The 14,190-nt window shown below is 33.1% G+C and overlaps 1 protein-coding gene across 1 annotated transcript; it reads right to left on the bottom strand.

The window, feature by feature from the left end:
• Positions 1-132: 132 nt before the first annotated feature.
• LOC131844180 (importin-5) lies at positions 133-13,963 on the bottom strand. Its single transcript, XM_059192985.1, has 18 exons — positions 13,851-13,963; positions 11,550-11,783; positions 10,115-10,257; positions 9,590-9,791; positions 9,197-9,322; positions 7,615-7,826; positions 6,187-6,418; positions 5,795-5,938; positions 5,464-5,583; positions 4,928-5,123; positions 4,649-4,801; positions 4,114-4,287; positions 3,557-3,861; positions 3,138-3,278; positions 2,605-2,824; positions 1,962-2,262; positions 1,316-1,529; positions 133-1,034 (listed from the first exon to the last, which is right to left on the bottom strand). The coding sequence occupies exons 1-18, from the start codon at positions 13,929-13,931 to the stop codon at positions 951-953; spliced, it is 3,282 nt and encodes a 1,093-aa protein (XP_059048968.1). The 5' UTR covers positions 13,932-13,963; the 3' UTR covers positions 133-950.
• Positions 13,964-14,190: the final 227 nt, after the last annotated feature.

Here is a 14,190-nt window from a genome sequence, read left to right on the forward strand (position 1 = left end):
CAAGAAAATAAAAAATACATATAGATTGTTAATTAGAGCATAAATTATTTATCAGACTGTCACTCTTAGTCTACCTGAATTAGAAAAATAATGTAAGAGACGTTACTTGAATGGAAAAACTAAAAAATGTTCAATAACTTTTATTTTAGTTACACAAAGAAATGTATATATAATATTATATATATTTTTCATTGAATAAAAGTATTTCATATAAAGAGATGACAATCTCGTCCATTGAGAAACAGCCACCTAGTTCCCATCGTAGCGGAAATATGGCAAACTATGATATAAAAAAATGTGTCAGGTCCAAGTTTTAAATATGTACAAAAACAAAGTCAATACTAGAATTATAAATAGTAAGATGTCTAATTATTTTTTGGCTGCCAGGCGATAGGAGTGTATGTATGTATGTATGTATACAGACGAGTTATGTTTTGTGAATCTAATAATGAGCTTTTAGAGAATTATCATTATTTTAAAATATTGGACCACTGTCACAGTCGCTGTTCACGAAAATACAATATAATTATTTTTGAAATCTGCCATGGCCAGAGGCGGCTACAGAACAATAAAACTGAAGCAAGGAAAGTATATCAAAAATATAATAAAGATATATCACAGCAATTTTAATAAGACCAACAGATTTTCTTGTGAACGATATCGCGAAAGCAGTTCTTGAAAAAAAAATGGTCCGTCGTTTACATTTCATTATAATTTACTGGTATCAGTCATATATCGACCATACAAAAGATTAATAAACAACATATATAAATTATTAAACTCCATTATAATTATTATGAGATACACACGAGAGAAGTAGCGAGCTATAGGAGGTCATTGCGGGAGAGATGAGTTTATGAGACGCGTTAAGTGGAGTGTGACTGGCAACGGAGTGCGTGCCGACATGGTTGCAGTGATAATGGTGACGGTGGCGGCGGCTGTGGCCGATTCTAGGTGGACAGCGCTATCTCCAGCGCCTCCTTGTGTTCGCTGCTCAGCTGCATGAGGCACGATGCAAATAATTCCGCATTGCTCTGTCAATAAAAAAAATAGATTTAGCGAAAAAGCTGATAATTTTATTTCCGAGCTTACTTACAACAGCAACATTTACTATTCATAATGTTAATCAGGAAGACTGATAAGTCATATAATATATAGCTTAAAAATAATAATAATAATTTTGTTTTTTTATTAAATAAATATATTAAAATATAGTCGTGTTCTATGGTGACATGCTAAGAGTTCTTATTACGTTACATAATGAACCCACGAATATATCGCCTTAACAAAAATTGCTTGTGTCATTTTATTGTACCTGTATTTGTCTAACGAGTGCGACCATTTGCGCAAAAACTGGATTATCTGTGGGAACGGCGTCTCGAAGGAATGCCTCAGCAAGCGTAGCGATGACGCGTTGTGGTGCGTCGGGCGTGGCCAGTGTTTCGTGTCCGCTCGCTGCTAGTTCGCACAGCAACCCGTACACGTGTGGCGCCTCCTCTGTATCCTCCGTCACGGGAAGCCAAGTCAGCCTGCAAAAAGAAAAGATTGACTAGGGGACTGATCGGTAGCCAAATTGTACTATTTTTATTGCACATAAAGATTATATAGTTAAAAAACTTGTTATGGGCTTATTACTTCTAGACAAACGAGTGCACGAGACTATATAATTATTTCTAAAAGTATGATAATTTTTCAAATGCATGAAAATGAATGATCAAATCAAAATCAAAGGAATGGTCACTGGAATGTAATTCATCTTACTAATATTATAAATGCGGAAGTTGGTAAGTATGGATATATGGATGGATGTATGTTGGTTGTTACTTTTTCATGCAAAAACTATTGAATGTATTCAAATAAAACTTTACAGTCTTTACATTTAAGGCTATAAATTTCACGTGGGTGAAACAGCAGGCACAATTAGCTACAATTAAACGGCTAAAAGGCAGAAGCGAACTCACCAATGCCTAATAATCTCGTCTCTGTTGATCTGCGTGTGGTTGTACTTGATGATCTTGGTGACGGCCGAGATGGCGTTCTCGGTGGCGTTGAGGTTCTCTACGGAGCGCGCCTCCGGCTCGGCGATGAGCGCGGCCAGCAGCGGCACGGCGCGGGCGCACGCGGCCGCGAACTGCGCGCCGCCGAACTGCGCCAGCACGCCGCACCCGTACGCCGCCGCCTGCCGCACCTCCGGCTCGTACGTGCGCAGCCCCTCCAGCATCGGCTCCAGGAAGATGTTCTGATACTTGATGCACGCCGGTCCTGCACATACCACAAATACTCCCTCGAATGGCTGTTGGCTACGCTATATTTATGTTAACTTTAGCAGTAATTATTCATGGCAACTCTGATATTGTAGCGCATTATACGCCTGTGTAAAGTGTAAAGGTAAAGCGAGACTTACATATATTAGAAGCTTCTACTTTAACCTACTCATCACATAAAAATAAAATAACAATAATCAGTCATCAACATTCTTGTTTTAATTCAAATCCAGTCATATTTCTTTTTTATTAATAGAGGCATAATAGGTAACACTCTTTCCATAAATAAAAAAAAGTAAAGTCCTAATAGAATGAAATAAAATAGAGTGCTACAACTTACCTCCAAATTCAATAACATCATCGAAAATACATAATGCCCACTGGCGATCTGCGTACGGGCGTCCAGGAGCTAGCAAATGGACAAGATGAGGAAGCAAACTATCAAGGTGTGGGAAGAAGTGTTCACGGTAGGCCGACATTAATGCATGGAGAACATCCGCGACGCGCGATAGACCATACACATCCTCGTTATCTTCATCAGCTAGCTGCTCTTCAACCACCTGTTGCAATTTATAAAAACTTTGCTTTAGTTTCGCTTATAAAACATGATGATCACAAATATTTTATTTATATAGATTAATAATATATAGGTAGACTATGGTTAAATGCTCAAGTTCTATCAAGTTATTTGAAGTCAAGATTTTAGTTGGAGTCAAGTTTGATTAACTTCAATCAAATCAAAAGGTATGATGAGTGATGCAAAAACTAATTTTCAATTAGATTCTGGAAAATGGGATCAATATACTATTATGATAATAAAATAACTGCTATTGACACAAAGATTGACAAGATTTTTTAAGTAACTATAATTACCTCATCATAATCCTCATCGGAACGTTTCTGTCTGCGTTGAGTGGCGCGCTCGAAGTGTTCTGTGAGTAGTTTGTTGAGTATACGCAGCACTTCCGCCATCGATTCGTCAGACAAACATCCAGTGCCGAGAAGTTCAATACACTAAAAATATTAGCATAAATTATCAAATTGTATAGATTTGATCATTACATTTACCTTAAATATAAATCATAGTATATTAATAAACTATTATCAATATTCATATCATATTTTTTGTTAGGGGCAAGAAATTTAAATTGAATTCTCTTAATTATGTTTTCTATATAATTGGAAATGCAAACAAACTGACAGTAAGTGGCAACCATAATCTTTACACATAAAACAAGGTTTTATAATTAATTATATATATATGGTTTTATAAATATTATAATGTTACATACCTGTGCAAGACTGTTCAGTAATTCAACTTGCACCTCCAACTCAGGCTCTGAGTCAATGGCTTTGAGTAATTCAGGTAATATATAGGCCCACATGCCCTGTATATATTGTGGGCCGCGAATACGTGCACATTCAAGTAAATATGGTAACGACTCGGCCGCCGCTGTCCGCACGTTGTCGTGGAAGTAGAACTTTAACATAGGTACCATGAGCTTAACTACATCTTCTGCATATTCAGCGAAAGCTTCTTTCAACTCTCGAGCATAGCAAACTAACATGTCACACGCTGAAGCTTTGTCTTCCAAACCTGTAAGAAAATTAAATGTTTGTAATTGTGTTTACCATATATTTTTGTTTGTTAAACTCGCGAGAAGTTTGTACACAATTTTATTAAATAATTATTATCAGTTTTAATCGGATAGTGATTCATATATTTTAATCTAAGAAGTTCTAAAATTCAAATAAAATTCTAACAGTAATATGCAAAGTATATTGAACCCTATATGTTACTTGTGTATGATACAAAGATATAACAAATATTTAAAATCATGTTACATACCAGCTGTTTTTATGCCGAAATTTTGTTGCTCGCCTAGTGTGACGAAGTGCCAATCTACATCGCCTTCGATAGTTTCGAGATCCTCATTATCCAACAATGCAACTTCAGGCTTCATCGCAGCAGTGCGCATTACTGGCTCCATAACCATAGGTAGATATTGGGCGAATTTTTTGCCTGTGTATGAAATAAGGAATACAATTAATGTTACTTTGGTCATTTGAGACACTTATGATATCAAATATTTCATAAAAGAAAATTAAGTTGTAAAAGTTATTTTGTTGTGACACGCTATTACTAAAAGCAATAATAGAAACCCTAATATTCATTATTATAATAATAGCAATAGTATATCATGAAATTTCCTAAAAAATAAATATAGCCAGATACCCGACAGATACACTGTGTTACAAAGGTTTACTTTTTTTAAATAAGACTATTATTTTTAAATGTATATTATATTAATGGTTTTGACTTGTGAATAATTGTATGTTCAGTTATGAATTTAAAGGTAAAATCATATTTGTCATTATCTTACCCATGATTCTACAAATGCGCGACCAGGCGGAGATAAGATACGATGTTTGTGGGTCATCAGCAGGCAGTTGGTCACCCTCTGTATGTGTTTTAAGAAGCAAATCCATGACTTCAGATGCGTCAGCCATAAATTTCTCTTCACCAACAGCAAGACCTAAAAATTCCCATAGAACTTAATACAGGTGCTATGTAACACTTTAGGTAAAATCACTGATATTTTTAACTTATATCATAAAAATTATTAACATTTATAGAGCATACATTCAATTAATTTCCTCACCAATAAGACTGACACATTCAATTGTTTTGCCACGGAGCATTTTAAGTTCTTGGGTTGTTGCATTGGCTATTATATATTTAAGACAAGGCATCAATCTGTCGTAGTATTGAATGAAATCTTTTTCAACGGTGTCGGCAACAGACGCAATCGTTGTTACTATTTGTTCTAGCACCAGTTTGGTGCCACGTTCTACGAGCTGTAAAAAAAAAGTATTATACCGTAAGGTCCTTAAAATATTTTCATGTTAAAAAATCATCAAAAATATATATTTTTTTTTAAATTTTGTTTCAAGATATATGTATGTAACATGAGATCCCTGACTTTCTATCAAATAAAGAGAAAGGGAGCAAACGTTACATTTACTCTTCCAATGCTATGGAAGTGATGCATCCATAAATAAGGACTGTATCACTAACGAACATTGGATATAAAATATTAAAACACACTGAAGAAAGAAGAAAATAAAGAAAAAAGACATAGGAATAACAGTAACTAATAATTTAAGTAGTAATATAATTGCAGATGAAATCTGTTACCTCTTTAAATTTAGCTGTTAATATTTCCTCTAGTTTGCTCATTAGCGCATCTAAATATGGTGTCAAAATGGGTTTTGGACAGTCTTCACTGAAGTTAACCAAAGCAGCAGCCGCATGTGCCTTGAAAAGTAGTATAAATTAGAATTAGGACATATTACAATTTAAAATTGGTTAAATTCCATAACACAGTTTATAATAATAACAAATTAAAACCATAATCACATAAGATGGCAACAAATACATGTAGTATTATTGGACAATATACTGCAAAATTTGTATGAAATCTAATCACATCACACTTCTTTATTATTAAGATAGATTTGGAGTGTACCTGCACACGCGGATTTGCATTGTCATCGAGTACCAATAAGAGACCAGGCACCACTTTATCATGAAACTTCTTCTCAAATACAGGTGCAAAATCAGTCGACATTTGTCCTATTGCGTTACATGCTGCATAACGGACACGAGGATGCTAAGACAAAAAATAAATTTATTTTAGTAATGTTAAGAGAACACAGAATCAATCATCAGAAGAACACAGTCATTTACTACCTGACTTAAACAAAAGGTCCGGAGATGGGAGACATAAGTTCAAATTACTTTTGGGTGATGGAAACACCAATAACAATCCAAACTAATCTGAGAGACAGTGGTTCGTACTTCCCCTATCACACTGGATTTATTTGTATTATGTAAATTTTTTTTTAATAATACACTTACAGGGTCAGTAAGATAAGTGAGTACAGCTGTAACCACTTGATCCAGTACTTGTTCCATCTGCTTGTGGCAACCCTCGCCTGCAGAGGAGACAGCCATAAGTGCTGCATGTCGTCTTCTCCAGTCCTCAGAGCTTAACATAGTGGGCACTTGACCCACAATTAAGTTCAGCATTATCTTGCCACTAAGACCGCAGCACATACGATCGAGGGCAGACTCTGCAGCTACATAGTTACTGTAACAAACATATAGTTGATTTATTTTTGTACTATAATATATACAGCGGCGCAAGATCCAAGTGTTCAAATGTAACTTCATAATGTAATTTATGGCTTCGGTAATCTAGTGTAAACGTAAAGCTATATACTTCCAATGGTCGCGAATATGATACCTCACACAGTAAAAACATTTGTGTTCATAAGTATGATTGTATCAGTCTGGGTGTTTTCTATGTATCTTATGTATGTATTTACCAAGAAATATAAATCTAAACATTTATATCAGTTGTCTAGTACCCATAACACAAGGTCTTCTTACCTTGGGAACTAAATATAAGCTTCCTTCAAAGATGAAGATGCTTCAGCTTACAAAGATGAAATCAAATTTCACACTAAATATGGTAAATGGATTCATTAGTTACATAATTCTAATTAGGAATGTTTCCGAGGGACTGACATCCAAATGTAATAAAACATAGAATGCTAATTATCTCGTCATTTACTATAGTAAGATTCATTTCAGTTGCATTATATAGAAAGCAACCAGTATAATTGGATCTTACAGAAAAAACAAGGTTTAATCCTGTTATCATAGTTCCCGCGTGGTTGATCATTCAACTCACTTATTTCTAGGTGTCTAAAAAAAATAGACGAGAGGAAGTATGGACAATGTAAGGACAAAGAGGGCATAATTTATACATGAACCCTTTCTAACAAACACTCGTTAGTAAGGGTTGTTACTATTAGCATAGATGGGTACACAGTTTCATATATATTTAACAAAAAATACAGTAAATTATACCTAAAACTTGCCTAAAAAATTATTTGCCTTTATAACTTACTCTGTAGTGATAAACTCATATATAAATAAAGTGATAACTTTAACAAAGGAATCATTTTTATCAATCAATATTATTTTGTTGTCAGACGAATTATTTTATTAATAGAATACATTGTTTTGAGCAATTAAAGATTTCAATTAAGCAAGTGCTTATGAACAATTAAAAAATATTAAATTAAATAGACACTGAATCTGGTTTCAATTGTATAAGACATAGTTCTATCAGTCTGCCAATAATAATAATTTTATTCAATCATGTTGGTTAAAACTTAATAAAAATAAGAACTTTATTGCAAAAAGTTATATTTAAATACCAGAAACTTTGTGCCTACTATCAAATGGACTACTAAAATATGCCTTCAATTAACTTACTCTTCATTATCGTCATCAGCGACGTCATCTTGCAATGCCCAATCGTCTTCGTCTTCTAATTCGCACATCATTTCAAGTACGAGTGGTGTCAGCATGCGAATACCGTCGGGCACTTGTTTGCGGACCATCGCCGGTGCAGTCTCGCATAGTGTCACCATAGCTTCCAATGCCAATTGTCGCCAATTATCATCAGCATTGTGATCGCCCACTACCTACATTACAAAATGGCAACTGGTTATAGAATAAATTAGACCACCCGCGCAACTTCGTCTGCATCACAATTACTTAACAATTATCAATATTTTAGGGTAGATTTACGTAATATCTAATATAATATTTTAAAATATAACTTATGTGTTATTCTGATTTATAAGCTATATTACTATAAAGTTTCATCAAAATCCGTCTAGTAGTTTTTGCGTGAAACAGTAACATACATCCATCAATCCGTACTCAAAAACTTTCGCGTTTATAAATAATATTAGTAAGATTCCAAGGTACAAGGTGTATTTTTGAAGTTATGTAGTTTCCGGGTACAGGTTGTTACTACCTAATGTTGTAAACTCCCCTTAGTAATGTTTTTATTGATTACTACATATTTTTTATTCTACAGCAATTAAGTTGTTATTATTATTGTGAACGAAGTGGAGTCTGGTCCCCATGCTAGACAACGGTTTATCAGTACGACTTCAACTCTGTATATCCATATTTTGAAATACCTCCGACTGCCCAACATTTTTTTGTATCCTTTAGAATTTCATGTTATAAGAATTGGTAAACGTGAAGTTTTACCACATGAATTTCTACAAAAGTTCATAAAATAATAAAGCTATGAAAACTAGTACAGTAACATTTGTCATGTCATACAAACGCATAGCAGCTATAAGGAAATTCCTATAAAATTGTTTAAATGTCAATGATAACATCAACCAAACTATAATAACTAGAGTTTCAAAATTACTGTCAATTACAGTTATGTCAATTTTTAAGTCTGATTATAAACAGATTTTTTTTGGCAATTAGTTCTGATTCAGTGCGGAAACTAAACGTAGTTAGAGCGATACAAGAAGATAATGTTATATGTATTGCCAGAGATAAAATCTCTAAACAAAAGAAATGTACGTTAAAAACATAAAGACCGCAAGTTGGTCTCGCACTGAAATAGATTTTAATTTATACAAGTCAGTACGATATGGGACAGAAAACCTTTTAAATTTAAGAAACACTTATGAATGTGGTTACAGATTCCGTCAACCCTGAGATTGCTATAATACGACTCCCGTTTCGATTGGCGTATTTCAATGTTACGTAACTCTCCTGTTCAAAAAGGGTGTATAGTAACCAATAGCGTCGATTGGAATTCATAAGAATGAGAAATTGTAAAAAAAATACTTTATAAAGCCTGTTGAAGATGGCTTTGATTATTTCTCAATTACTGCAAATGTAGATACCTTCTTCTAGAAAGTGTAAATGGTTTTTTTTAGTTCAGTAACATAGTAAAATTGCCTTTAGTACTGAATGTAAGGACCTGTAATTTTCTCATACTTTGTTTAATATAAAAACATAAAATCAAATTAGTTACCTTAATACAGACTTGGAATATGGTCTCTAACTGAGTTCGTAAGAATTTTGGAGCAGTCTCTGCAAGTTCAATGAGCACCTTTAATGCAGAGTCATCATCTCCCTGTTCAATTGTACGGGCCACTACCTATCATTAAAAAAAAACAACATGTTAGGTAACATCTAGTTATTGTAAAAAATAGTTAGCACTATTTTTATCTAAAAAATAAATGTATTGAGAGGTACTATCAAACTCCAATTTATTTCATAAATTGGTGTTAGCGAAATTCTCTATTTGCTGTTGCACACTATGGCAATAACACACGTCATTATGATACATGTGCATGTAGGAGTTTATGTGCAAATAAATATATTTACCTTCAGTACAAAAATAGAATAAAAAATGTTTACTTGCCTGCATTAAAGGCAGAAGTAAATCGCTGAAATGTTTTTGAATACCAGGTTCCTTTTCATGGAGCAGTATAAAAGCACCAACTGCCTTTACTGCCTGTATGCGGAGTGCTTCAGATTCTGTGGGCTCCAGAGCTGAGAGGAGCATACGTTTTATAACATCCAAATTCTCATTTTGTAGATTTCCAAAAACTCCTGGTACTGACCTAAGGAAGACAAATAATCATTACTTGATAAGGGATAAAATAATGATTCCGGTGAAATGCTCAGGATTATAATTTAAAATATTTAACACTGGGGTAAGGAAATTGTTAGTATTGTGTACTGATGACCTCATTGCTAGCATCATACCAAGGCAGGCTAACGCCCATGGATCTAATCGTGATAAATTTCTGGTGAACTTACCATGATGGGCTAACTAACCTGACCTCAAGTTCATTCTATCATCCTCCACAGGTGCCCCACCAGCGTAATCATAAATAATGAAAAATTACAGTAACAATCATAATAAAGTAAAAATATCTCTTACGTGAACATGCGAATGCCAGCCTCTTTAATATTAGGATCTTGGGAGTTTGCACAGTTAAACATAAATTGAAGAAATTCTGGCCACTGGTTGACGCCGTCATCATCAATGTGGTTTCTTGCGAGTTCTGACACTACATCGCAAATCTGTAATTTATTGTGCGGTTAATATTTGTTTTACCTCTTTTACCAAAATTTCGTTACCTCTAGCATTACAGGCATTACATTTACAGCCTCTAACATTAACATTATACATTATATATATATATATAGATTGCTGAAATCTATGCTGCTTATTCATGTATTAGTAGTTCCTTTGCTGTGGAAAAATACACATATGGGCAATAACAGAGTTTTAGTTTGGAAAGTGCTATTTCCTTAGTCTACTTGTTTTGTAAATAATCAAGTCATTGCTAATAACATTTCATTTTCTCATCATCATCATTTCATTTCATTATTTCCGCCGAAAACTTAATAAAACTTCACACAGCTTAGTCATAACTTATGATTCATGAACATAGTATAGGATAGATACTCCAATTAGATTAATAAACTAAGATTGACGGCCTCAGTGGTGTAGTGGTTTAGCACATCGCCTTACCTCTGATGCCGTGGGTTTGATTTCACATACAATGCAAACATATCTATTCATGAATATGAATGTTTGTATTGGTCCCGGTATTTTCTAAGTACTTTGAACTAACAGTAAAAGCTCTCTATATTTAAAACCAAATAAGTAAGTGTAAGCTGTATCCTGAGTAATTTTATTATTACATAATTAACATTTTGCTTGACGAGTAAACTCGTAAATGCACTTACATTATGTTCTAATCAGTTTATTTCTATATTCACTTACAAAATAATACTTAATTTGTGTGTAATATTTGCAATCGATAAAGTATTAAGTATTTCTCATGTCGAAACTGTTTTTAAGACAATATATTTAACATCTCTTAGGACATGACCTAGAGGTTATTAACAAAATGTAAAAACAGATATGAAAACAGCGAAATGTAGAGATGTTTTATATATAGTAGCTCTAGAACAATAAATTTACAAGTGATAACTGTTGCAAGGTCATTACACAGATCTAAATAGTGTTCTGTAGAGCGTCTAATTTTCAATTTATTGATTCCATTCGTATCAAATGATCTCTCAAGGCAATGATACAATTCCTTGCACCAATAACAATTGAGCATCTCAAAGGTTACACAAACTTATGATATCTACATTAGATATACTATTTTCATATAAATAGGTAAATAATCTATGAAATTTAAATATAAATCTTACACGGCTACATTGGAGAAAACTGGTAGATATTATATACTTTACAAGCAAGCTTCAGTACCCACGCAGACGCATTTTTTTATTTTTTCTCTGGTAACTTAATATATAAGCAGTTTCAAATTAATTTAGTATACTTAAAAGTGACCAACCTTACGCCGTAGTTGTTGTGTGACCTCCATTTGTAATGTGATGAGCAGCTGTTCTCTGAGCATTGTCTGTTGTTCGAATGGCAATTTTGGAAAGAACTCGAAAAAGTCTGTGCTAAATAGTCGCCGCAGGAAAACTGCCGCTGTTTGTCTGATGTCCTCACCAAGTTCTCCATTTTGGATAGCACCCACCAAAAATACTACTTTTGTCTCTGTTGGAATGTTGTTGTACGCTTCCTAAAATTGTACAATAATAACTAGTAAACATATTTTGGAATTTTTATCTATTACATACAGACAAATGAGAATAACTGCGACAAGTTTAAGGAAGATACAAGTTAATGAAACTTTTTTTTTACTATCACAAATTGCAGCCGTATTTGAATAAGCAATACAAATTTTAGAGGGTGAGTGTCAGGTTACGCTCTCTTACTGTAATAAGTTATATCTCAACATATTCTTCTATAATAGACTAGCATAGCATTGAGCAGAAGTACCCATCCATTCAATACTAATATCGAACTTGACGCACTAGCTGTCGTTATTACATTAATCTTCTCATCTCCATTCTATGCTGTCGGCCGCATCCAATATTGAGGTCACATCGCTTATGACGCCTGTACGCCGGTCATAACGTAAATGGTCACTTTTGAACATCGTTCTAGCGATAGCCGACACAGTAAATAGACATTACAAGGTTCTATTTTGATAAAACTTGATCAGATACATTTTTTAAAAAGCAAGACTAGAAACAGGAATAATGTATGTTAGGTACATACATTTTTTACAATAAAACTTAGAAAACATAACTATAATTTTCCAAACATGTATTTGACCTTTATACCTTCATTGCATTATGATTATGAGAATTACATGATGATCCTACATTACACGACGGATATGAAAAAAATAAATAAAACTTTATTCATCAAATATATTATTATTTTTATAAGGTTTATTACCCCGCACATGTCCCTTGTACATTACAAAATATTTATAGATATCTATTCCCCATCAGAGCCATCTGTAACTTTCATATGCCACATGTGATGTTTAATTGCAGTATTCAGCATTTGATAAAGACCACATCCTATACTGGCATATAAAAGCTGCCTATGACATGTTTATTGCAGACTCACTGATTTTTTACACATGTTATTTGAAACAACAACAGTTTATGACTTGAGAAATAATATTGTGTAAGTTTTGAGAATTACAGTATTTCAATTTTTCACAGACCAAATTTCAAAAAATTATCGTTTTAGGTGCTAATATTGTGATAAAGCCCATCCTCCTACTCTAATTTTTTTTTCTCATATATCTTCCAAATACTATTAATTAGTACATTTTATTAGTGTATATAGATATGTCTATTACGGAACCCAACTTTCACTGTTTATTCTGTGAGAACTGTTCAAAGAAATGGACATTTTTTAAACAATTATCTCTTTAAATAATCCTTCAAATACTTTAAACAACTGTTTGTATTGATCCTATTTCACAACATTTAACATCTAGCATTTCAAAATTATTATAAAACAAAACAAAATGTTAAAACAGTGAAAATTATAAGAACACAGATAGACAAATCTTACATTTTAGTACAATAATTCCAAGGCAATGTTGGTTGTTACTAAGATGATCTTTTGTACATTCTACTTGATTATATCAAGTTGAATGAACAAACTTAAATTTGGGGCTAAAATAACTAGGTTGTTTAGAGCAGCTATACAATATATATTATTTTTTGTCTCCCTTAGTTTTGAAATTAACACATTCTCATAAAAGAAGATAGTATTAAGGAATATTTTAATATTGATGGTTGAAAAATGAACTTATGGGTTCTTGCCTCGCCGCTATTACCATTTAACATATTTCTTTCTTTGTTTAAGGGTTTCTTAGGGATATAATTATGTCTTCGAAAAATACTATACATTTTGATCTTTTAGGGATTACGAATAAAATAAAAATGTAATTGCTTTATAAAACTCAAAAATATCAACGGATTTTTTCCGGCACACGGGGTTGGGTACCTAATATGTATGTTAACAATGACTAATAAAATAGTTTTATTACTTAGGAATAAGAGAGGCAAAAATAAACACGCAATTTTTATAACAGTCTAACTAACAGTAAATTAGATATTCAAAGTTGAGCTACCGCTCCTACTTGTATGATTACAAATTGGATCCTCCATGACCACGTTTTCACACGAGGCCACTGATAGATCATATTCATGTTATTTAAGCCAAAAAGTGATTGTTTAAAAATGTAATTATATGATAATGTATCATGGGTACTTACTTCTGCTTGGGATCTAATGTCGTTTTCCGGGGATAATATGGTATTTAATAACTGATAAAATTGCGCCTGATCTCCTGCCATGTTGAAGCTATTCGAAAAGGCATATTTTTTTCTTAAATTTATAAATGATTGGTCAATTATATTTCATCGGGTTGCCAGTATTAATTATAAAAAAATCTGAGTTCATCAATTACGGTTACAGTGGTAATGGGACCCTGCAAAATGGACGCAGTGGGATTTTATAGATTTAAAATCTATAATTAATCGTTATAACTCAGAAGAATATGTAAAAATTAATATTTTAAAATAGTACTTATTATAATATATTGTTACAGATGCA

This window comes from Achroia grisella, unplaced genomic scaffold (assembly GCF_030625045.1).
Source record: "Achroia grisella isolate CSIRO2021 unplaced genomic scaffold, CSIRO_AGI_Agris_v1 utg402, whole genome shotgun sequence".
Taxonomy (NCBI): domain Eukaryota; kingdom Metazoa; phylum Arthropoda; class Insecta; order Lepidoptera; family Pyralidae; genus Achroia; species Achroia grisella.